The sequence below is a fragment of the Leiobunum rupestre genome, chromosome 4 (assembly GCF_980474605.1).
Source record: "Leiobunum rupestre chromosome 4, qqLeiRupe1.1.hap1, whole genome shotgun sequence".
Taxonomy (NCBI): domain Eukaryota; kingdom Metazoa; phylum Arthropoda; class Arachnida; order Opiliones; family Sclerosomatidae; genus Leiobunum; species Leiobunum rupestre.
In genome coordinates this window covers 43,777,850-43,804,538 of record NC_143387.1, presented here as the reverse complement: position 1 = coordinate 43,804,538, position 26,689 = coordinate 43,777,850, and the positions used below count along the sequence as shown (strand labels likewise).

Sequence of the window (26,689 nt, the reverse complement as noted above, 5' to 3'; positions counted from 1 at the left end):
TACAAGAGCCGGACCCCGACTCCCCGGTAAAGCCACCAGTTATTGCACACTCTAACCCATTAAGGGCCAGATTATGACCCAGAGGCTTTCGTTTTTATTTCTACCATTTGGCAAGTCTGATACGATTTTGACAACTTGTAACGTCACAGCTGTAGTGTTAATAGTGGCCGCCATGACAGTTACCGTTTTTATCAATAGGCAAATTACAATGGTGACGTCGCTGGGTTTCAGACGACAACACTCTATAGACTAAGTCGCATCTACGGCTCCATGAAATGAATTGGGGTTATTAACTTTTTAACGTTTTTGTATGAGGTAAAATATAAACTAGGGATATAATTGAAATCTGGATCTCGAGGGGCCAAAAAATATCAACTAGAACGGGCGAACAACTTTATCATTTGGTGTTGGCACCATCTTTCTCTAAACTTGAAATAGAATTACCTAGTACTAAGATTAAAGGCTATATGACTCCTATATTTCATTACTTTAGGTCTCAGGCAAGGGTTATTGACCTCTCGAAACCAAAGTAAAATCCCAGACAATTCCTTTTGAAAAGGATTTTAACTTTTAACTTAACAATTCCTTTTGAAGCCAAGCACGTAAAATTCCCATAGATGTGGAGTTTTTCGATTTGAGATTCTCTGTGTTTAGGGTTATTAGTACTAATTACGTTATTAAAACTATAAGGAAATGTATCATTTATTTTTAATAATATACGTAATTAGGACTAATTTAGAGGTATTTTGAGAGACGATAGTTTCAATTTATTTGTAGATACGGTTTGAAAACTTTCAGCCCCCTTTTTCATTCTTGCTTAAAGCTACAAAAATATGTCGAGTTATTTTCGGAAATTCAATTTCTGTGGTCCCTTTAATAGATTTTATTTTACTAGAATTTTCAGGAAGATTACTTTAAAATTTATGGGCCCCAATGGTGTTAATTGCTGCTAGATTGCATTTTGACTGTTTCAATCTAGATTTATGCGAATTAAAAACAGACTTAAAAATCCATTGAACTCATATATTCTTTTGTTTAGGAAAAAACCCTTTTCAAAACTAAGGTTTGATTAAATAAATTAAAAACTTTAAAATTGTGTTTATTAAAAACATTCAAAAACCGCCAATGTTTTGGTACGTTTCGGAGGTAACATGCCCTCCGTTTTCAGCCGTTTAAAGTTTTTAATTTATTTAACCATTTAATTAAAAGTTAGTAAAGTTAGATTTACAAAATTTACGATATTGCGCAGTCGTTGGTTCCACGCGCGCTAATCCAAAAAAAAAAACAAAACATATAAATTCAAGCTTCAGTGGCATACTTAATTATTGGTAGTAATTCATTGTTATTTTATATAGTTGTAGATTTATTTTTATACGGTGTTTGATATCAGATGGGCGCACCATACGAACAAATAAATCAGGAGGATCGGGCTCTTTTTCACTTCAACGCTTACGAATGTTAAATGTGCAATACAAAACGGTGGGCTTAGTACCCGTACAAAGAGCTTTGTTCCGGGATTAAGACCTTTCCAATAGAGTGTGGCAGAAGGGTCCGTTCTTTGTAGAACCAACTATTGTAGTCGGCTCCCCGCAACCAGCCGCGGGCAAGTGACCGAGCTTATAAAGAGACCCCTTATTTAAAATCTATTCAATGATGTCATATACGTAGCTTATAAATATTCTTTCTAGTTTAATGAAATGGTTTCACGTGGTGGAGGGAAAACAACCAAATTAACGTGAAATTCGCGACATCAGTATGAATTCTAAAATCAAAATATCATTAAAACTAAACTAAATGTGCTTGGCTATTGCATTTTTCGACTACTGAACGTTCTTGCTTATGAATCGAAATTTCAACATCTGAACGTGCTTCTTCAATGAATTCGTCGATAATTGAAGGTGCTGGTTTGTACAATTTTTTCGACAACTAAAAGTAATTGCTTATTAAACTTTCCGACAACTAAACGTACTTACTTATTAAACTTGCTTTTTGACGACTAAACGGTCTTTATTATTGAATTTTTCGACTAATGAGCCTACGTTTTTATTGCATTCTTAAATATCAAACGTGCTTGATTATTCTATTAATATTTTTTGGTAACTTAAAGTAAAATTTTTTAAATATAATTATATTTATTAATTGTTGTCAGAATTGTTAATTGTGCTTTAAAGTTATTTTTTCCCGAGCATTGTTTCTAACAATAAGGAGGTTAATATTTATGGTAGTTTCTGATTTAAATGCCATATATACCTTTCTTTTAAGATATAAAGCTTTAAGTTTACTTATTACTTAGCATTACAGAGTTAAAAAAAAACAATTCTTTTTTAAAATTATTTTGCGAGTTATTTATCGGTTATACGTGCTAAAAATAATAAAGGTAGATTAATATATCGGTTTTTCTTAGTCTTAGAATTGTCAGGGTTTCGTATTTCTTTACTGACAAATATAATTCGTTGGTGCCATAAAAATCAGCTAGGCTAATACCCAAGCTAGGCTAATACCCAAGGCACAACCTTAGGCCTAAGTCATCAAGCGACTTTTAAAGCCATTAACTCAGGTGGCCGGGTTACGATGCGTAGGAGAGTGGTGGCAAGCCCTTCAAGCCACGCGAGCCAACAGCTCCCTACACTAACTATTACCGTTAACCTCAACAATTTTTTATGGAAGGGGAAACCGAAGAGATTGGAGGAAAAGCCCTTAATCCAGTGGGGAGAGAACTTGCAAACTCAACGCAGAAAGAGTTGTTCCGAATTTTCACCCAGTGCCACAAGCTGGGATCGAACCCGGCTCCTCTTGCTGCGAGGCGAAAGTGCTAACCACTCCGCCATATTAAACGCACTTCGCAATAACACCCTATTATAACTACAATAATATATTCAAACGAAATGAAATTATCAAACGAATAAAATAAGAAAATTGGTAAAAACCAGGGTAAAATTCCAAAGCTTGAACATGGTTAGAAAGCCAAGTGAAAAGAGGCGAATGCGTATAATGCGTTAAAAGACTAGCGCGCAAAGGCCTAAAGTTGCATCTGTTCTAATCTTGTTTAAGGCAGATGGCCGAAAGGGAAAACTAATTCGGAGCTTGTTCACCATCTACAGTCCACGTGTTGATCGTTGTAAGCCACTGGCTGGGGCAGGGTAGGGGACGGAGGGGGGCTCCCGAGGAGTGATCCAGAACGATGCTCGGCACGTGTCAATATCCGACCGGGGAAGGGTGGCTACACGACACAATACAACTTCATCTTTCGCGGAAAATCAATGGCGAACAAAAATAGATTTATATTTCCAAGCAGTCATCTTTTCAATTGGTCCGAAATTAGAAAGCCCGATGCTCATGTTCTTTTCGTACCAAAATTGAGAGTTGCTTGTTTGTTTTACTGAATTTGCTCAAAACGTAGAATTATTGGCTAATTGGTTTCGCCAAAAGTCACAAATATAGGAAATATATTACTGTCTCTGACGAAAATCGTAGCAATATTTTGATTCCAAAGCTATATCCAAAATTAGTCAGATTCCAAATCGAATTTGATCGAAAATTGTATCTGATGCAATTACAATATATGAAATTAAATTTTATTCCGATTTGATCAAAAGTATTCGAAGCAAATCAAATCGAATTCAAAATGGATAGGTCCTCATTCCAGTTGGATCTAAATTGGACACTTTCGCGTTATTTGATTTTTTCGAGTTGTTTGAACCTCGCAACGTTTTCAATACTGTAGAATCGATAGTATCGGTTCTTAATTGAGGTAAGTGTTTTGTATGGATGCTGTGGCGAGGAAATAGACAACAATGGATTTGCGGAAGAGGATGGTGTGTGTGTGTGAAGAGGATCCAGGCGAGGCGGCTCGAAAAGCACTCCTAATCATTTCCAGCTCATCTACTCTTTCGTTTCGCATTTTCATCTCCGGGTAGGCTGGCGCGGTTCCCCCAAAAGGACATTGCGGCACGCGCCACTTATGTCCTCGTAAAGAACGCACCGAGCGAACTATTATATTTAGCGAATGGCCCTATATCGGCGTCATACGAGGGTCCATATTCCCATTCGGGTTTGGACGCTCGACGGAGCGTTCAGTCGCGTTAAACAACGCCAACTGCGTGCCCTTTCCGAAAGATGGAATCGCGACCAGTTTTTGGGCGGGTGGAGACAATAGCCCTTCGCTACCCGGCGGAGTAAAATTTGGCGAGAGATACTACTTTACAATCGGCAGGGGGAGGGAGGGAGGACGGCATTACTGGCAAAAGGGCATCCGGCGGCCATTCCGGGGAGAAAAATGGGCCTAAACGACCAGAACCTCAGGCCCCACCGACTCCCGAGGAGAAAATTCTTCCCGAAGAGTGACCTCCCTGCATCGCGTCTATAGACGAGAGTTTAATGATGAGAATTGCAGCAGCGCGATTGCGGAGGCCAGCTTTGTTCCCGAGCCGAGGGAGCTTGCCCGCCATTGAAATATAATCACTGAATGATGTTTTGACTTTCCAATTACATTAAAAGCTTTAAGCGGTTCTTCAATCTATAAAGCGTCGACCCGCTTTTTGGCTCTACGGAAATGAAATGACTGGCCCCGGCCTTTATTGTTACGGTTTAGAATATTTTTAATTTTTGATAAATTCCGCGGATCATTGATACTGTCCCGTCTCCACCGAAGATCATAACCGTTTATTCGCGTTAGTATAATTAAATTATACCATATTTGTAATCTGTTAATTTATTCTATTTCATCATTTCGTAGAATAGAGCAACTTAAAGCTACAAATTTTAGAATATGCTAACAAAATTGAAAAAAAAAGACTATTTCATAGACTACTAATCTCCACCACTCTTCCCCTATTAGGCTTTCCGTTGCTATGATAAAATACGCGTATTTTATCACACTTCGCAGAGTCCATAGCTGGTTTCTTCTAACTTAACTTTCCGTTGCTATGCAACTCGTTTTGAAATTTTTAATATTTAGGCTTAGTTTCTCTATTCGGCGTTATAGTCGCAAGCCAGATTTCCCGCACGGTACTGACGAGTCCCAAATAGGACGAAACCGGTCTACCGTTGGATTTTCTGGCTATTTTATTTTATTTTATTTTATTTTATTTAATTATTCACTCGAAGATCTATTGGTCCGAGTTTCGCGTTTTTTTGTTTGCTCAAAGACCTATCGGCACGAGCTATTAGTAAGTTTTTAAATTTCTTCAAATTTATTTAGGGTTCAGCTTTATTATCCCTTTTCATAATGGACTTATCTACTTATTCGATAATTTTATCATCTATTTCATAGACTGTCGAATTGTCCATTTTCTTTATTAAAATATCATATTATGTCCCATAGGCTTTTACGTCGCGTGATTCCCGTCTCAAATATATGACAGTGGTACGCTTCTTAATTAGAGGAACGTACCTGCACTCTGGCTTCAGTGAGATCTGTTTTCATCGCAATTTCCTCGCGAGTGTAGATGTCGGGATAGTGAGTCTCTTGGAAAGCCCTTTCGAGCTCCTTCAATTGAGCGCTGGTGAATGTTGTTCGAATTCGCCTCTGTTTACGCTTCTCGGTAAGCACTCCCTCGTGTCCCGGGTACACTTTGTACGGCAAACCAGCTGCGAAACAAATAATACATTGGTTAGATTTCAGAAGTAAAATGTTAAATGTAAACGCGTATTAACATTGACACTCGAAGAAAGCATTTTTTTCACGCTGTATTTAGTTGAAATTCGATACGATGTGAATTTTCTAGAGCTCGGCGTTTGGATAAGAAATAATCACTTTATTTATTTTTATCCACAAACGAAAATTATCCGGGAAAAAACGATTTTTTTACATGTTAAATTACTATATAGCCGTGGATAATATCCATGGATAAACAGTTAATCGTAATTTTTATGGTTAATCAAAACTTTAGCGGTTAATTTATCTGTTTCGCCGAGCTCTAGAATTTTCGAATGGTTTTCTATATAAGTTCATACACATTTTGCCGTACTAAAACCATTCGTAAAGATGACTCGTATTATTTATAGAATAAAGAATATTGAGACACATAAATGTTTAATAGAAAACCTAGACATATAGTTAGGGCCTGATATCTTTTGACCTACTCAGCGGGTCTACACCAGAAGGACGGTTAAAAAATACAAATTCTACAACAAGCGTTGGCGGATTTACTATAGCACCCAGGCACCTGGGCATCAGGTTTATTAGGGCCCTCTTGATCGTTCTCGTATCGCGTATCAGGCCCATTTGCCTTTCGGCATTTTCCGGGCCCGTAGGCTTAAGCATATCCAAGCTATTGGATAATCCGACAGTGAAAACAAAATTGTAATTAATTACTTTGAAATGTTCCAAAATTGTTCTGAAATGTTTTAGATTACCTACAGGCTCCCGCGGGATTTCTTAGTTAATGTTCTTAAATGTCAGACTCTTAACTAAGCCTAGGCCTTTAATAAATTTAATAGTATTTTAATTTATTTTTCAATTTATAACAATAGCACATAGCACTGTAAATTTGAACTTTTGACACTTTATTTGTGCAGAAGGTTATCTCTTTTCTATTTGGCTCTCTACAATTCGAAATCGGAGCAAGCTAACTAGGTAGTTTTCATTAACTGTATTCTCATTTTATTTATAAGCGGTAAACATACCAGTGCTTGCTTGCACCTGATCTAACTCGCGTCGAAGAAAGATATATCTTAGCCTTTTTCAGAGTTTAATTGAAACTATACCCGTTACCAATATAAAAGGCTAGAAGATCCCTGTGTTAGATTGGTGTTGGTGTTAGTTAACGTTAGCTATAAGTAGTTATAAACTTTTTCAGTGTAACAAGTTACCTCAAATATCTTAGATAACAAATCGAATTTTAAAATTCGGGCATCTTTATCTAGTTAGTTTTAGTTACGTACAAAATTCGCCTGAATCTTTAATGTTTACTATGATGACAAACATTTCAGTGCATGATAAGAAAGATTCGCTCTTTCCCTTCAGAATATTTCTGCGCACACGCCTCGAAACGATAATCCGAGTACGCTCTTCGTTATGATTGTGGCAAGTGCCGTTTTGATCTTCATTTTTATCTTACGGTTGAATGAACTAAAGATTATTGTTCAGTTATGGCGAGGTGCATTGGCTTTGTTGGCCAATCATCGCGCTACTTGCGGATATATTTGAAAACTGTATTTTTGTACACTGCACGTGTATACCACGAAAGAGAATTCCATTGAAAATTGCGAATAGCGCGCGTAAAGTGAAAGAGGAATTAACAAACGATTAAAAAGTGATGCGGAGAGGCGCGTACCAGGGAGCTATTTCGGATATCCGGTGGGACGTCCTGCAGGGAAACAATTCTCCGACGACGACAATGGCGGGTTTGCGCGAGGAGAAAGTTTGTTCCTCTTATTAAGCGGGGAGGGGAGGCGCCACTGAAGTACAATCATTTACACTCTGGACGCGGGCGGGAGGGAGGCGGCCTTCCCGTCTTTGCACCCGCCGGGAATCGAATTAATCGAGTCATTTGTTTGCGTATTTAGTCTCACGGACTGCACGCGCCCAATTTAGTTACATCTGCTGAGGCCCAAAACTGAACTTTTGTGTGCACCGAGCATTAGTCGATCTTGGAGCGACTTAGCTCGCTGTTCGCGAGACCGACTAGCAAACCTCCTTTAAATTAGCCTGGATATCCCATCGCTCTGCCTTACGAAATTCACGGCGAGCCTCTATTTCCTACGTTACTTACTACGAAAACTGACCACCAAATATTCACTACTCAAAATCAACTGGGCTGGATTTAATTTAAATAGCTTGGGTCACTATTTCGAAGACCATCTCTTAATTAATTAAAATTCATCATTATTTAGTTATTAACCGAGAATTAGAAGCTATTTCAGTTAAGTGAAAGCTTGAACATTCCCCGAATTAATCTGAGACCTTAAATTTTTAATTTCCGATCGCGGACTGCTCGATGCATTGTTAGATATTGAAGTGCTTTAAAAGTATAAATTTTTATGTTCAGATAATTATTTTAAAATAAGAATAATATAGTTAACCGTCAATCTCACTTTTGATTACTAAAATGCATTTTAAAGAAAGCTTTAAAAATCAGAGGTACTTTTTGCACTATTTCTTCTAATTTATAAGGTTTTTTTTAATAAAAAATCACATTTTGTTTACTAGTTAAGGCAGTTAATAAAAATCTAACTCCACGTGTATATTATCTAAGAATTATAAGATTGACTATCTAATAATCTTATATGGTTAGAAACGTTTAAACATTATTGCTGCATAGCGTAAGTTTCCTTATCTACTATCTACTTTTCACGATTTCCGAAAATATTTAGTCAAACGGGGTAAAATAAAGCTAGAGACAGCAATTTTTGTGCTAAGTTATTCTAATGGGTTATCAACTTCATTGTTTCCAACTATTTTCGTAATGGATTATTCTATAGGATATTTTAAACGGATAATGAGCGATTCGAATTGAAACGCGATTGTTAAACGAATAGGTTTTAGCGTATTGCGACATGCCATCGGTCTAGCATAGCCTAGACTAAAAAGATAACCAAAGTAAAATAAGCGCGTGAGTTTAATCTCTCTTTCGCGAGTGAATGGATTTTGATAAGAAAGTGTTCGTACCTCAGGTATCGATCGTTTTTTGTAAATCGCGAGACGTAACGTCCGAATAGCATCCGCGTAGCATCCTGAACGCGAAACGAGTTCCAATTAACGTTAACTGCACTTTGACGCGAAACTTCCTTTTGAAAAATCCGCAAAAAAGAAAACGTTGAAGTACGACGCGGCGTTCGTCTCGGCGTCGCCTGCCCAGCGGCGAAGTCGGGCCGGCGTCGAAAGAGAGTCCATCTCGGCCAGTCTCGACTTGTAAAACCGCGGAAGGAAGGAATTTTATTCCGGCGTTTGAAGGGAGAGTTCTGGTCGAATTCGGCCATAAAGCAGTCCTCGTCTTTTATAAATACGGCCTCCAAGTACTAGGCGGGTGCCCTTTTTCTCTCGAATGGCGGGGAACATTTGGAGAACTGGCCTGGCGCGGTCCCGTTAAGGTTGCGGCTTGGGTATACGCGATTAAGGGAGGCTACTCGTAACCCAATAAAGAGATACCGTTGTACGAGTTAAGCCTCGGTCCAATATAGATTATGTTGGCCAGCAAATTTTCGGATTTATGGGTCTTGATCAAATTTGGTCCGTACATACAAGTACGTAACGTACGCGCTTAACCGGATAACGCGTTTATACGTAGGGGCGGGGGGCTGGAGGCGCGTCTGCCCCGGGGGGGGGGGGGATTCCGGCAATGAAATTGGTAACCGAGTTAACTGGGAGATTCCGTTTTCTGCTTCTCTCGAAGCGCATTCCGGAACGGGGGAATCTTATTGTATATATGATAAAATAGGAGGGCTCCAGCCCAAAACTGATTACACCCCAAGACGAACAAAAATAAAAGAAGAAAAAAGCTCCGTTCTGATGAATATCATTTCTGGGCCACTCGGACTGACTGTAAACGCCCTCTTCGAGTTTACATTTCGATTGATTACGCTTTTACAAACTCTCTAACCTAATACCTTCGTCGTAGCTAATATTTCATGTATATTTAACAAGGTTCAGGTACCTAAGAATATGGGATTCTAAACACATCGATATCTATGTTTACGTTTTGCCATTAAAAACTAGAACAATACCAAGTATGCGAGTGTGGTAGCCAATATTCTTGGATACCTGAATTCAGTCTTGATATCAATTTAAGAAAGAACGGTATATTATGGAAATTATATTCACAAATTTTGAAAATTAGTACGCTATTTCGTCTTTCCCCGATGAAATAATGTGATTTTCAATGAAATGTGAAACAGTATGGGAATCCTTTTGACCTGCCCAGTTTACTACCAATCTCGAGCTACTCTTTTGAAAGATCTAAATGTAAAACGTTGGTAGTGATATAGCTCCGGACAGCTTAAGGTATAGGCGAATACATTTCACCTAATATATCTAGAGATCACACTTAAGGCTGTTAAAGTTTCTACGGGGAAAAAATTACAATTGAGACCCAGTCTAATATCTGACCTAAGCTTCTTACAGTTATGGAACTGGGTCTATTACAATATGCTGAATCCAAATATATTCAAAGGAAAGTATGTTAACTTTTATGCTCAACCACATAATAATAATAATAACAATAAATTATCTGATGAAAATGTAATTCCTGACACTGACGTTTTTCAAATATACTACAGAAAACTCTCAACCAAGGCCTACATTGTACTGCACGAGTTTAACTTTGCGTCCATGGAAGCTATGTTTATTTAGTAAGTGTAGTTTACTAAGTCATTTAGGATGAAAACGGTACACTTCTTGAAGATAATATACAGATAAAAAATAAAGGAACATTATTTAGTGTGAAACAAATTAGTTACTTTCTCCAACCATTTTCAAGCGATGTCTATTCATAACGGAATAAGTAAAATGATTTTGACATCGGGTGGTTAGAACGCGAGATTTACTAAACATAAAGTTGTGATATCTTATATTGTAGCACTGCATCGCGACAAAGTCAACCAAAAAGTAAACAAAGAATATTTTATACAAAATCATGTCATGTGATGGAGAAGGGATACTTGAACATGCTTAAGGAAGGGAAAAGGAAAGTTTCTTAATTTGTAAGGGAGCTTAGAGAAAGCATTTCGGCGTACCGAAGCGCTTGGATATCACCCTGTAAATGAGGTTGCTAAGCTAGTTTCTTATGTTAGTAACTACGATGGAGCTGTATAGGCTTCGTATCAATTTTGGAAAACGGAATTAAATATTCCACTTTATTAAGGTTCAATAATTAAACGAACTTTTTTCGAACCCCTTTTGGAGCCCAAAACCAAACGCATACCAAAATGAATTCTATATAGCCATGGTCTTAAAATACATCTATGGGAAAATATATAATTTATTGATTTCCGCCCGGAGGCGGTGCTAGAATTTCCAAGAAGGCAATGGATTTGATAAAATGGGGACAGCATTTTCAAATAGGTGGGTAGTTAGATAATTTACAAAATACTTTTGAAAATGTTCAAATCTTAATGAAAGTACACTAAAAAAATAATATAGTATCCGAATTTCGTTTTAAAATTAAAAGCTGATAAGATTATTAGTATCCAAAGGGGCGACACAATTTGTAGGCTATATGTAAAAAGTACCCCAGCACCGCTGTCGCTTCAATACAGCACGCAACCGAAATACAAGTAGTAACCTCAATGATTATTTTATGGTAGCTAGGATCCAACTAACCCCTTTGCCGAATACGTCATAATATAAGAAATTGGTATTACAATTCTTAAATGCTGACAATAATAATAACTATTTTTTATAATAAAAACCATTTTGAAAGATTGGGTTTGAATTTAAATGGAGCTCCTCCATTCATCGTTGCGAAGACTTGACCAATGGATTATTATCTGTTTTTCAAGCTACAAGCAGACGGTCTTGTCAGCCATTTTAATTGAGAGGAAGCGACACCAATTAATATACGGTGGTCATCCTTTAAGAGCCTGCCACAATCGATGCGAGTGAGTTTCCTAAAACAGTTATTAAGTCTCCAGCACTATAACAATCTGTACTATAAACTGAGATTTTAATTAAACCATTTAATAAAAATAATACAACATTTTATAAATCTGTTGGACCTTCAACGAGAGAACTAAAAGTTATTTCTTATATGACACTCATTGACGTAGACTTGATACTCAGAAATTAATAACCACTATAGACATCAACTAGTGACTTGTGAAGCCAATTACTGGCAAGCTAAGCATTTAATGTACAGCACGATATTATATTGTTCTTCTAGCAAGCTATGCATTTAACTTACAGCACGATATTATAATATTTTTCTGGCAAACTATGCATTTAACTTATCAGCACGATATTATATTATTCTTCTAGCAAGCTATGCATTTAACTTACAGCACGATATTATAATATTTTTCTGGCAAGCTATGCATTTAACTTACAGCACGATATTATATTATTCTTCTAGCAAGCTATGCATTTAACTTACAGCACGATATTATATTATTCTTCTAGCAAGCTATGCATTTAACTTACAGCACGATATTATAATATTTTTCTGGCAAGCTATGCATTTAACTTACAGCACGATATTATATTATTCTTCTAGCAAGCTATGCATTTATCTTACAGCACGATATTATATTATTCTTCTAGCAAGCTATGCATTTAACTTACAGCACGATATTATAATATTTTTCTGGCAAGCTATGAATTTAACTTACACAGCACGATATTATTTTATTTTTGTGGCAGGCTATGCAATTAACTTACACCACGATATCATAATATTCTTGTGGCAAGCTATGCATACGTACAACACGAGATTATATACTTCTTCAATGGAAGTGCCAGGACTTTTGGGTTAGGTGTAGGCTAAGATTTATTTTTGAACTCCTTAGATGGATTTTAGGCCCTGTGTATATTTATTAAAGCCTGAAAAATATAGCTATTCATATTCGAAATTTCAATTTCTGTGCTTCCTGTAATTTCATCCAGTAAAATTTTAAGTAATTTAAAGTAACCCCAAACGTTTTTCCTAACTTTCTTCTTGGTAGGAATTAAAGGCCCCTTTATAATTAAGGCTCTGGCCAACCTAGACGGCACCCATCTTCCGCCTTGGTACCTTTTCTGACAAGCAAAATATTTTACTTACAACACGAGATTAATTCGGGAACTTTTTACTTGGCACGACAGATTATAGTCGCGTTCACACATACCGCAACGTTTGTATCCCGTCGTGTGAACAGTGACCGTTGCGCGTCCCAGCGTTTCAGATCGCTTCGGCTGAACCGCTTCGTCGACCATTTTGGCAGCGATTCGTGACGAAATCGAGTCGGTTTTTGCGAACCATGAGCCTTTTTTCTACAAAAATCGTCAATCGTGGATTTCTTTGCGCCTAATAAAATGTGTATGCCTTTTTTAGGAGAAAATGTCTCGCAACTTTTTGTCTATTTGTTTAAAAAATACAAAAAATTTCTTCTGGGTGCATTCATTTTTAATTAGAATGTTTTGAAACGTCGCTCAAATGCAAAGAGATTTCGAAACGCTAGGAACCGCTATGAGGGTACGTGTGAACGTCTTTACTGTTTGTCGTCGGTTAAAGATATATATTTATGGTAAAGAGTTTAAATTTTTGAGCAATTAAAAGAATGGTATTAGCGGGTACAGGCAACGTAGAGATTGCCTTTTTCGATCGCTTACAAGTGGCGAATGAATAGACAAGAAGAAATGTAAGCGGCGCCGTTTAAAAGTGACCCTGGCCGAGGACGCGCGGTGGCTCCGTTTTTGAAAGTAATGAAATTAAAGCCGAGCGGAGTGAAGAGGAAGGCGATCTTCTATTGGCCGGCTGGGAAGTAATAGGGTTATTATCAGATTTACCGCTACGAGGCGTTCAATGAGTGTACAAGAAGTGAAATTAAGTTATACGCCGCTAGTCCGCTTGTACATCATAGATTCTAAGCCCGAGTTTTGCTCCTAAACCGAATTATTCCCAATAAAGAGCTTCTCCTTACGTACTGGCCGGGAAAGAAGAACGCGGGGGGCAGGAGGGGGGCCACAGGCCCGGGGAAGGCCACGCCGAGCCTTATAGGTACGAGGGCCAACAAACCAGAGTATTAAATTATTTAATTTTCCTCCTCGCTTCTCGCCTATCTTTCTATCCAACGTAGTTAGAAAGGGGGGAGGGGGATTCCACAACGGTAAACGCCGATCTTAACCCGGTTAGTGGACCCGAATGAGCCTAAAAATGTTCCTCGTTTTGGTTCCAGATATCCCATAAAAGAGGAAGACCGCGCCGCGACTGGAGCCTCTTCACGCGGAATTTATCCCCAAAATAATTGTATCGAAGATGGTGACCGACGGTCGCCCGCGCGGCTCCTAAACCGCCCGGACCACCAAATGTCGCCTTACCCTCAATCGCGTATGGCCTGTGCCAGGACCATTTTATCCAGTTTAATGAAAAATACGAGTGAATCTTTATACTTGGATATGGTGCGTTTCTGACCCGATTTCTGTGACGTTAATGTTCAGTGTGCAGTCAGGGTTGCTATTGGGAATATATAATTCTACGTGTAGGATACTCTCTGTTAAAGTTATTTTCAATAGGTTTTTATAATTGGCGCCAATCAACGGATATACTGTGCCATCTCTCAAAGTATAAGCGCGACTGATATGGAGTACAATAGAGTAGTGTCAGTGCTACATCACGCAACGTCACCCATGCTTTTTCCTATAGAGAAAAAAACGCGCCTAAAATGGCGGCCATGGCCAAAACTACGAGGTGATACTACTCTATTACGAACTGTTCCTTTTTGTATATAACCAGTTTTACATTTTAATTTTATTATAAAATGTCCTCGTACAATTACGATATTTTATGGTTTTAAAAATTTCCTATCTTTCTTATTTTCACGCTTTTAATACGTAGCATTTTCAGTCGGATCTGCGCAGTCTTTCCGCGTGTTGACGCGCGGCTGCGAAGCTAATTATTTCGGTTCATATATTATGACCAAGAATGTATTGAAGTTACTAAGAATATTTCAGCATAGCATTAACCCCTGGTACCATCATCTCAGCTTTTGTGGAGAAAGTTCGTCCGCATTTAAGGGGCATTCAAAGTCATACCATATCGCAAACTTGAATGGGAAAGCGGACGAATTTAAGCTACAAAGGCTGCGAGGATGGGAATCAGAATCCTGTAGTCCAATATTCTTAGTAACTTCCATACATTCTTGTTATGACCAATATGAAGAGAGCTAGTTTAGATGAAATAGTTTAAATAATCCAGTATGTTGAATTGGACGGAAAAATTATGTTAAGAAATTAATTATTTTGGTCGTGCTTTCCGCGAGTTATAACTGCTGCCTATTTGTAGGAAGAATCTAGTGATATTAGTTTTTGTTATTCGTAAGTATTAAATCGGCCTGGAAAGTGTCCAAAGTTAACACAAATCGTCGGATGGAAAATAGCCCGCGTGAGGAGACTTCAAAGAATAACGTCACATCGTACCAATAACCTTTCTTTCGTGAATGTGATAAAATGGCTAGAGGTTTTCATTGGGCAGCTGACCAATAGGACACGGCTATATCCGACGATTAGTTAGAACCTATGCCACTTTCTAGTTAATCAACAAAAAAGCTTAACGATAGTATCCCGTAAAATTCATGCTTAGATCTCATTCTTACAAGGTACAAATCAGTATTATCGAACTCACTTTGAAGAGTCATTCCTGATGGGAAGACGGCTGCGGCTGCGGCGGCGGCGGCTGCCGCGTGATGATGGTGGGCAGCGTGGGCCGCGTGATGGTGATGGTGCAGCGCCGCGGCGTGGGCGTGATGAGCGTGGTGCGAAGCGTGGTGGCCAGAGTTTCCTCCCGGCGAGACCATTCCGCCGCTCAGGTTTCCCAGGTTCGAACCTACAAGGTTACCGCTCAGATTTCCGCCACTAACATTAATATTTCCTTGTTCGGCACGAGGGCGTGCCATCATACCGCAAGCGGATCCTGCCGCGGCGACGGCGGCCGCCGCGGCAGCAGCGGCGGCGGCAGTGGGGCTGTTCGGTGGCGCCGAGAACGACCTGGGCATGGCAGCGGCCGCGGCGGCCGTAGTGTACCTGGCGGCGGCGGCCGCGGCCGCGGCAGCGTGATGGTAGGCCTGGGCCGCGTGAGCTGACGAAACTTGCATACCAGCCACGGCGGCGGCGGAGGCGGCCGCCGCGCTGACGGAAGAGCCGCCCGGGCCACATGGCGACGAGGCGGCGTGCAGCTCGGCGTACGGGGAACAGGCGAGTTGATGTCCGCCCGCCGAAGCCGAGCACGAACTCATGTCCTGACCCGAGTTGGTCATCCCCGACAGCGAGCAACTACTTTCGAACGCGTTTTGATAGTAATCCATCTTTAATAATGAATCTGCTCAATTAGGTCGATAGTTAACGAATCGTCGAGTGGGAATCCACGCGCTCTAAACCGTACTCGAGATACGATCTTTTAAAAAAAGTCGATCTATTAATTTAGCGTTTCGTAAAATAGCGTGGTCTTTATTGGTAAATTTCCTTAACCGCGGAAAAAGTAGTCTTTTCTTGGGAGTATTCGTTTTTCTTTTCTCGGGTTATTATTAGCGGTGGGCCGCCGGGAAACAAATCTTGTTAGCGATATTACATCATTCTAGTCCATAACTTTTCTCGGTCAAAATTGAATAACAAGGGGGGCTTTCGGCGTCTCTGGAAGGGAAGGCGACCGAGTGAGCGCTATAATTACATTTACAACCCCCAACGGACCGAAAATTGAAGGTTTTAATTGAATAATCTTATTTATAACACGGAGCGAGCGATAAATCGAGTTAAATATGATCGTTTTCTCTCTTCGGTCCGCGCGCCGGAGTCAAAAAAAGGCGTCGTCCGCCGCTCATCGGCGAATTTAAAAAGCGATAAAGAGAGAAAAAGGAATTTCGAACGCAAAAATCCTCTTCCGGGATATCGTCGCTTTCGAAGCCGGAATGACGAGGGGCCAGCGATTGTCCGAGTCTTTGGACAATCGGCGAGATGTCGCGTGTCTAAGAGCCGTCGTGGCGCCGTTGTTTCGTTTCGACTCGGTTAATCCCGAAAACTCGAACCCATTTTCGAGCGACGCCTGGAATTCTCCGCTTAATCTGGAAGCCGGCCTCCATTTTGCTTAGCCCCTGCGTGCCGCTCTTCCCCCCTTAGGATAGCGATCTATATAGACTCTGAAATATTTCTCTATACCGGCTCCCCCCCAGCGAGGCTACCCCCGGCACCGCGCTATTCCCAGTTGTTGGGTCCCCCTCTTCCTAATACGGATGCTCGGTAGGCTGGAAATAAGAGACCTCGCGACGGTGGCCTATGGAAGCTGTTCCGGCCTCATTCGGCCGCGCTCGGGCTGTCAGACGCGAGAATTGAACAGCCAATCGGTGAACTTCGGCTTCCCCGCGGAACACCGTTTCCCCGGCATACATGTCTGCCTGACGTACAAGCGCTCCTGATGGAGAGCCTAAACGCGCCTATACAGCCTATACGTATGTTCGAGAGCCAGAGATGGACGTTTGAGTGAGTAGTGGCTCTACTCGAGCGAGTGGTTGCTTTTTCATCAATAACCGCGCAGTTTCTATCATACCCGGCCTAATTAACATTTTTATCTCTCTGCCTCCGCGAGCGATCAACAATTATTTTCTTTTTCAGTTTTTTGCTCTATAGAAATTTTGCAATAAATAACTTGGACTATAAACGACGTTTTAAAACGATAATTGGTGTAATAGAATTGTTTATTGGAAACGCCGATGGGTTGGCGGTCGTGATTCCGAATGAAAATGTTTTAAAGGAGTGGAAGTAAAGGAACGGAAGTCGTCGAAACGCTTCATTTCCAGTATATTTTCTCTATAGGACTGCCCGTTATAATCCCTTTTTTTAAATGAAAAAGTTAAGGTTTTATACTATAGTCACCTAGCTCGGGTAAACAATAACGATCTATACGTTTCAACCTAAAGAAGATACTGAAATAGTTGTTTCATTTCGGGAGGTGTTAGGGTTAATGTTGTGACGTAAATCTCTTCTAATGAAATAATATTATCCCGAAGATGATAACGCAAAGCTGGCACTAATTAATTTAGGGACCTTTTGGTGCAACCGAATTTTTTTAGCAAGCGCGATACACTGTTATTCCTATCCCTCTATCGGGCAAAATTGGCGTAACCGCGACTGCGCAGATGCAAAGGTATCACAAGAAACGGCCATGTTTAAAAAACTGTAAAAGATAAAATAGGCTACACACGCGCGGATTGTGTTGCGCACTTTCTAGTCAAGAGGGGATCAGAAAAAATGTATTTTTCGTCTCAGAGAAGCTAACACGTCCTTTTATAAATTGGTCCAAGCGCAAAGCAATAGCTGGCAAACGTCGAGATAGTTTGAAAATCTATAGTTTCTCTAATTTCTTTGATCAGGCTCGCTTCTCTTAATAATAAAAATTACTCAGTTTTCGGCTAATTTCCATAATTTCTATAATTAGAATGATCCTTTTGGGAAGTACTTCACTTGGAGTTATTAACTAACCATTGTGATCAGAGACGGAAAATGACTGCCTAGCGCGTAGTCAATAGTGGTTACCCACTTCTCGTTTTAACTTCGAAAATATTAGCTCCATAGCTACCATGGTAAATAACTATAGATAGGGCAATACAGCAACCGTTTGAAGTCTCTTTTTCGGAGGTCACGTGCCGGAAGTGGGTAAACGCTTCGTTACCAAACCGTCAATCGGAAAGTTCTCAGAATTCAAATCTAGGGTACAGAGTTCTATATTATCTTTGGTTATACTTTTGGAAAATATTATGGGCTTATGTAGAAGTTTCAGATTATGAGCGTTGAACGTAGACGTAATGAGTTACATGTAGGCAAGTCCAAAAACGTTTTGACTAGCCTCAATTTTGAAGTGTTGAGTTATTCTTATAATTGAGTTGGTCGTTATTAAATGCTTATATTCGTAATCGTCAGAAATTACAATTAAAATGAATGCAACAGAAAATACTTTTCCCTTTGGTAGCAAATTGTTCATTATGAAAATCTGTTGGATTTTTTTTTACACGTAAAAGAGTATTAAAAATACTACTTTATTTTCAATAGCATTCTAGGGAACTCTCCACAGTATTATCTCAGATTTCTGTAAAGCTAACTCTTATAATTCAATTACTTCTCAGTTATCATTAATGGTTAACCTTAAATTTTGTTAACAATTTTTGTATATTTTATATCTAATGTTTAAAGGGGGTGATCGGAGTACCCTCTTATTATTTCGGGAATATATTTTTGCTCTATTTTTGATCTACCAACGCCTGTAAAAATGTTCCACACGCCGTACACCTATGTTCGTGGAGAAGCCCACCTTCCCCAAAAAGTATGATCTTAGATTTCTACACCTTTATTTTCATTCATTATTATTTTTCCGTGGAATAGTTATAAATATAGATGTTCTTTGTTGAAAATATTTCCGAAATAGGAGTGTACTAACAACGCGATAAATACGGAATAAATTTATTAAAATTTAAAACGAAAGATAAAAAGAGAAATGAAAAAAGGTTAGATCTGTAAAACCAACACTATACGCTCGCTAGGATATAGTCTGGCAAACTAGAAGGGTAAACATTGGCCGTAGGTAGAAAGAAGGCGAGGCCTTCGGCTGCCTGTTTCCCCCGGGAGATCATAGAGGGCGGCGTAGGAGGAGAAAGTCACCTATTCCGCGAGAGAGACCGACGCTGCCTGCCGGAGGAACAAAGATGAACTCATCCTCGTGGGCGGGGTCTGTTTCGCCCGTCAATCAAATGATCATTATACCAAAAGTAAAGTTCTTTTGGGAGAAAAAAAAACGGAATTAATTTGGGAGGATGGGAGAGGCTTTTCGAGTGCGCGCTCAAACAGTTTTTTTTTTTATTTTTTTTTAGTGGCGACTGAAAAAAATTCTTTCGGAAGAGATGTTCTATTATTCCTCCCATTCGAGATGCGGAAGATTTTCTCGTGTTTTTTTTAAGTTTTACTTTTTCGCTTAAAAAAGCATCTCTATATTCTTAAAGGGGATTTTTTTGCTGATATTTTAGGCTCCATTTCGCTTGTTGATAGAAATTAATTAAATATATTTTTGTATTAAATCAACATACGGAATGTTTGCTTTTCCATTCAATCTATCACGTGTAAATAAAATTTTAATCGTGATTAAAAATCCCATTCGTTGTAAGATCTTTGAAATGTGATCGTGGATATTCAAAGTCAACCTAGATATCAGTTTCGAGAATAAATGTCGATTTATCCTGGCAAATCCTACGTATCGTGACACGAAAGCGACGCATATCTACACGCAGAATACGGCGAATTTCTTCATTCTACATGCAAGCTCCCTTTTCTCCGCAACGTTCCCCTTTCTATTTTCTCCGCTCTCAGGCCTCCCTCTCTCCCTAATCCTCTATTTCTGCCCCCCTTCCTCTCATCGTAGGGGACTGCGGCGGGGGGACAGGGCATGAATAGGGCCCGCTTGGAGGGGAATTGAATAGACGGCTCCTAATTGAATTAAGTCCGCAGCCGCATCGCTACGGACGGTTGACGTTTTTTCCGGGTTTTTACGGCGGGGGATCCGTCTCTGCTATCGCCAAATTCAAAGAAAATGTTTTTAAATATTATTCAGTGGGCTTATATCACCATCGCGTAAGGACTAATGATCTGGCAAAAGTCTGACGTCGGTGGCCTAGCTCGAGGAGCAATCCGCGAACCTCCCGCTGTCCTCCGACTAAAGCGCCGAAGCCTATGTTCGTGATATTTGCCAATTTGTCCGTCCATTTTGGCATCCACATCAGATCCTAAATACTCTAAAAATATTCCTCATGGTTAAGAATCTTTTAACGAATTATCCCGTTAACCAGTAGGTTACGTTGCTCGAGTTTCTTGGACAATGATAAAATTTAAAGGTCATCATGAATCATTTGAAAAACTAGGTTATAGCATACCCGACCAATCATCATTTAAAATTTTTCAAGACCTATTTCCGACGAATAAATCAAAATTTTAAAATTTTGAAAATAGGATTAACATGTTAAATTCGTGGGTAAATCAATCTACATTTTTCAACTGATAGTTGCATCTGAGGTTAATTATAATCAATTAAATTCCGCTTCTAATGGCTTTCGTTTGACTGTGGGGACGTTTACCATAAATATTTTATCTAGAAATTCCACCAAGAAATTCTAATGTCGCTTTCTTAGTGAGTCTATAGGAATAAGTTTGTAAGCGCCAAATGCGCCATCTTGCAGCGAATTTTAATAGAAAATAGGTTGAGGAGAAAGACTTGTTAAAAATTATTATTTCATACAGAAATACTTATCTTAGGTTCTGGTAGTTATATTGTTGATCTAATTTCATCCATGTTTCTCCCGCTGTTGTAATCCCTTTTATGTAGAAGGCAGTGTATGAGTATAGCGAGTTTTACCACAACTTGGGTCGAAACTTCGATCGATGCTTCTCTCGCGAAATCTACAAGTTTCTGACGTTTCCTTCCACGCATATTTATAAAGCGCTCTTTGAAGGGTTAGACCATACAAGCAGTAGCCTACCTCGATATTTGAAATGGGAAGCCCAAAATCTTACCATGGGGGCCAAATGTTTAAAACTATGGAGGTTAACTTTTAAAATTTCTTAAAATTCCTATGTAATGTTTAGAAGGATGATAAAAATACACATTTTAAAAGTGAATTACTTGGTTTTCCTAGCTTAAGTAATAATAAAAGATAGTTCAAAACCCTACCAAGACGCCCAAAAATATTACAAAAATAAAGGGCGATATTTACTTACTCTCCTAAGACGTCCAGGTGCCGCTACTAAGAAATTTTTAATGTTTAGGCTTAGTTTACCTTTTAGATATAACAGTCGCCAACCAGATTTCCCGCACGGTACTGATGAGTTCCAAATAGAACGAAACCGGTCTACCGTTGGAATTTCTGGCTATTTTATTTAGTTTTTATGTAGTTTATTACTCGAAGATCTATTTGATCCGGGATTCGCGTTTTTGTTTGCTCGAAGACCTATTGATACGAGTTATTAGTAAGTTTTTAATTTCTTCAAATTTGTTTAGAATTTAGCTATATTATCCCTTTTATTTATGGACTAATCTACTTTTTCGCGTATTTTATTATGATCATTGAATATAGAGAGATATATGAGAGATCGAGTAGTTGCCCTATCTAGCTTAGGATAATAGGAGTTTATGAACGAATTCGTGTTGGAAACATTTTTTACACCTTTTCAAAATACTAATTGACAATGACACAACGACACAGTCTCTGACCTGACAGATCCAAACATCGCGTGCTAAAACATAGAAACCACTATTTGTACGATGCTTTGATAGAAAGTATAACGCAAGTGGTGTTAGTCATAACTGTATTTTATTATGATACGGTGACTTTTACTGCCTAAATCGATACTTTGGGGCAAAAGGGTTTCATAATGTAAAATTGTTGTTTTTTTTTCGAGGATTTACAGGGAGAAACGACGAGTGCCGGGTCCGCTCCGTCTTTGATGCTCAGACATTTGTTACTTAGGGAATTTCTCAAAAAGAGTGGTCCTCCACATTTGCCCTTAGGTTCCCAGGCTTGAGATGGGTCGTTCAGGTTGTAGTGATCGAAAAAGACGGCATCATTATCATCGACACCGAGTGCACGGCGACCATCTTCGGTGACCAATTTAAACAGAGCGCTGCCTTTTCTCGTTTCATTCAATATAGTTAAAATGATAAATTTATCAGTCAATGGTGTAAAATCATAGGCCGAAAACACTTCAACTTTGTTCGTTCCCGTTAATTCGCCGAATAGGTCTTGAGACACTAGGGCCGATGTAGCCGCGCATGTTGCCAGGAGCCACGCGATATTCCCTATCATCTACAAGTAAAAACAATAACAACAGACAACGTTAATAAAATTAGTCAATTGTAAACGTTTATGAACTAATTAAAAATGGTAATGCACAATTTAAAAAATGGTCATGGACAGACTCAAGACGACCATGGACAAATTTAAAAACGACCTGGTTTTTTATGGACAAAATTTAAAAGGAGCATGCCTTCAAAGGACAAAATTTAAAAGAAGCATGCTTTCCAGAGAAAAAATATAAAATGAGCATGCTTTCCAAGCACAAAGTTTTAAATGAGCATGCTTTCCATAGAACAAATTCAAAATGAGAATGCTTTCCAGGGACAAAATTTAAAATGAACATGCTTTCCTATGACAAAATTTCAAAAAAGCATGCTTTCCAAGGACAAAATTTAAAATGAGTATGCTTTCCAGGGTCATATTAAAAATGATCAGGCTTTTCCATGGACAAAATTTAAAACAACCAGGCTTTTCCATGGACAAAATTTAAAACGACCATTCTTTTCCATGTTCATATTAAAAATGATCATGCTTTTCCATGGACAGAATTTAAAACGACCATTATTTTCCATGTACATATTAAAAATGAGCATGCTTTTCTATGGAAAAAATTTAAAACGACCATGCTTTCCCATGGACAAAATTTAAAACGACCATTCTTTTCCATGTACACATTGAAAATTGTTATTCTTTTCTATGGACATTCAAAATTATCATGCTTTTCCATGGACAAAATTTAAAACGACCATTCATTTCCATGTTCATATTAAAAATGATCATGCTTTTCCATGGACAAAATTTAAAACGACCATTATTTTCCATGTACATATTAAAAATGAGCATGCTTTTCTATGGAAAAAATTTAAAACGACCATGCTTTCCCATGGACAAAATTTAAAACGACCATTCTTTTCCATGTACACATTGAAAATTGTTATTCTTTTCTATGGACATTCAAAATGATCATGCTTTTCCATGGACAAAATTTAAAACGACCATTCTTTTCCATGTTCATATTAAAAATGATCATGCTTTTCCATGGACAAAATTTAAAACGACCATTATTTTCCATGTACATATTAAAAATGAGCATACTTTTCTATGGAAAAAATTTAAAACGACCATTCTTTTCCATGTACATATTAAAAATGAGCATACTTTTCTATGGAAAAAATTTAAAACGACCATTCTTTTCCATGTACATATTAAAAATGAGCATGCTTTTCCATGGACAAAATTTAAAACGACCATGCTTTTCCATGTACATATTGAAAATTGTTATTCTTTTCTATGGACATTCAAAATGATCATGCTTTTCCATGGACATATTCAAATTGATCATGTTTTTCCATGGACTTATTAAAAATAATCATGCCTTTCCATAGAAATATTTTATACACATATTAAAAATGTTTAAAAAAATCATGGGCATATTTAAAATGTTTCAAAAATTCACATTCATAATAAAAATGTTAAAAAGTTCATGGACATCAAAATTCTTCAAACACATTTTATGGATGATAAAAATGTTAAAAAATGACATGGATACTAATAAGTTAAAAAAAATAACGTGGATACTAATAATTTAAAAAAACACGAATGTAGCGTCAGCCTCACTTATAGCTTAAACAGTTCCGAATTTTCTTGTCCACGTCAGCAACCAACATATGGAGGTACTTGAAATTCACAATTAGGGTGTAGTCTACTCAATCTAACTGTGGTTGCTCGACTGCCGTCTTTAAGTCAAATGCAATCGCTCTATATATATTACATAAACATTCATATTTATATTAGTTTTAAAAGAACTTTCACTTGCTAATTTTGAGAAATATATTTTTATGCTGTGTTAAGTAAACTATAACATAAAACATTAAAACTTTTCCACTCTAATGAAATTAACCCTTGTTATAGTCATTCTTTTTAAAATAGAATTTTCAAGTATTTTGAACAAATAATCAAAGTGGTATATTTACCATATTGCTGATAATTTTCAACGTCGTTAGTTTTGTTCAGTTGTCTTTGCTGATTAAAACTGTGCTGTTCACCAAGTTGTTTCGCCCGAAAAACTTATTCTATATTTTGACACGTATTATATTTTGAAACGTACTAACATATCTTCTAGTGGATTTTGAACTAGAACTTAAAACATTTTTTTTAATATAAACATACATTTTTTTTAATATAAACATACATTTTTTTCTGTTGTATTTGTTACAGGTTTATTGGTGGAATGAAGTTATTTTATTACAAGTTTCAAATGAAAAATATGAATAATTATTGCTAGTTTTGTAAATTAATAATTTCTACTATCTTGAATTTGGGTGAAAATGTTCGCCCCAATTTGCTCGTCGAGTTGATACCTAAATGTTCAATTTTAAGGATCTGGCTCAAATAGATTTTTGCACGCTTAAAATTAAATGATAATAATTTTCCAAGATGGTGGACAATTGTAGCCAATTGGTTTCGTTTACCACAAACGACACTATTAATATTAAATGAGACAAATTGAAAAAAATCTCCTACTGTCGATAGACTAATAAATGTTCCCTATATACAAATCTAATTTTTCAGTAACGGGGTAGGTAATATTTTCATTTAATACGTAATTAACATAAACAATAAATATATAATTTTAAAATAAGATGGCTATTATTCGAAAATTTGTTTATGATAAACTATAAGTGCATAATATTGTTACATAAGTGTGACGCTTCCTATTCTCCACATGCAAAAGTTTTACTGAGAGCTATTCACAAGACAGACTGCTAACGTGTCACACGTAGCCTTTGACAGCGCCTCGCTAGGAGGTGATTTTATTCTTGCGATGACGTCACTCCGTTACTAGCTCTCAGTAAAATATTCCCCAAACTCATGAAACCATATTATAGACTTATGGTTAAACTAATAAATATGTTAGTTTTTAAAATGTTTAATTTTTTAACCTTGTTTTTAATTAACCTGTAATTAGAGATATTGGTTTAGTCACTTTAGTGTACAATATCTAAATAAAGACTAGGTTATTTATTATCGACAGAGCACTGCCAGACAATTATAGAACAAAAAATATGATCCACTAAGCTTGGAAAATCATAATTGTACAAAGAGGCGGCCAAAACGGGGTGACTACCACTCGCAAATTGTCAGATTCCTGGGCTCTTTCGGGATTTTGTTAAGGGCATAATATACAATTAGGGCACATTTATTCGAATTTCATTCGTCCGAACGGTGGTACAAATGTCCAAATGCCGGAAAACAGGATCGTATGTCCGTAAACGTATTTCATTTGCCCGAAAAATGTATCACAACTTTTGTTGGTGATTTAGTCGTTTAATTTATGTTAACTTTACTGGCGAATTTCATTTGTTCGAATAATCGTTTGTCCGTTTTTTCGAACATTAGGAATTGGTTGTTTTTTTTTTAAATATTGTTAATATAAGAAAATAGTAACATTAAGGTGAACCTAACCAATTCTAACCTAACCTAACCTAACCTAAAATATTCACAACATTCAACGCAATTCCCACTTACTATTGCGGCCAAATGAAAATTTTTTAATTCTTGCACTAAAAAAAATCCAGACCAAAAAAAACAGCAATAAGAAATACTAATTTAGCGACAGAATTCAGACAGGTGATGCTGCCGATTCGGACGAATGAAACAAACAAGTTGTCCGATTCGAACAATTGAAACATTTGTTATTTCGGCGGTCCGGACGAATGAAATTCGACAATTTGTTCCACCGTTCGGACGTTTGAAATTCGAACCAAAGTACCACTACCGACTAAATTATCAAGGCCCGTGCGCCCATCGAAACCGAATTTTGTTTCTGGCAATTTTAGTTCGCTACCAATAGCCGCAAGAGGCGCTTATTCGTCGAAAACTGCGGCCAGCTTTCACGAATGTATTGGCCGTGTTTGTGAAGCGTCGTCTGCTTCGCGACGATACAAGTACGTAAAATCGTTCAGGCACTGCCGCTCTTACAAATACATGTGGATGTACTACTTCTTATTTGTAAGTAAAATTTATTAAATCGAATTTTTTTTGGCCTAAAAACTAAAGTAACTAGGTAAATTTAATTAAAACTAATAAGGTGATAAAAGGTTTTTTCTTGCACCAGAAAAAAGTATATTGTAAAGTCTAAATAATAATGAGATACAAGTCTACCTCACTTTTTATAGTTCAACTCATTTTTTAAATTAAGTAATATTGCTGTGATGTTTTAAAAATGTAGAAATAT

At 37.9% G+C, this 26,689-nt stretch overlaps 1 protein-coding gene across 1 annotated transcript in view; it reads right to left on the bottom strand.

Moving 5' to 3' along the window:
- LOC149947919 (uncharacterized) overlaps positions 1–15,933 on the bottom strand; it is a 33,128-nt gene extending 17,195 nt beyond the window's left edge. Inside the window, exons 1-2 of the mRNA XM_090170991.1 lie at positions 15,255–15,933; positions 5,393–5,589 (exon numbers count right to left, since the gene is read on the bottom strand). Of these exons, the coding sequence (XP_090027117.1) occupies positions 5,393–5,589; positions 15,255–15,933 (876 nt within the window). The remainder of the gene's footprint in view (positions 1–5,392; positions 5,590–15,254) is intronic.
- Positions 15,934–26,689: the final 10,756 nt, after the last annotated feature.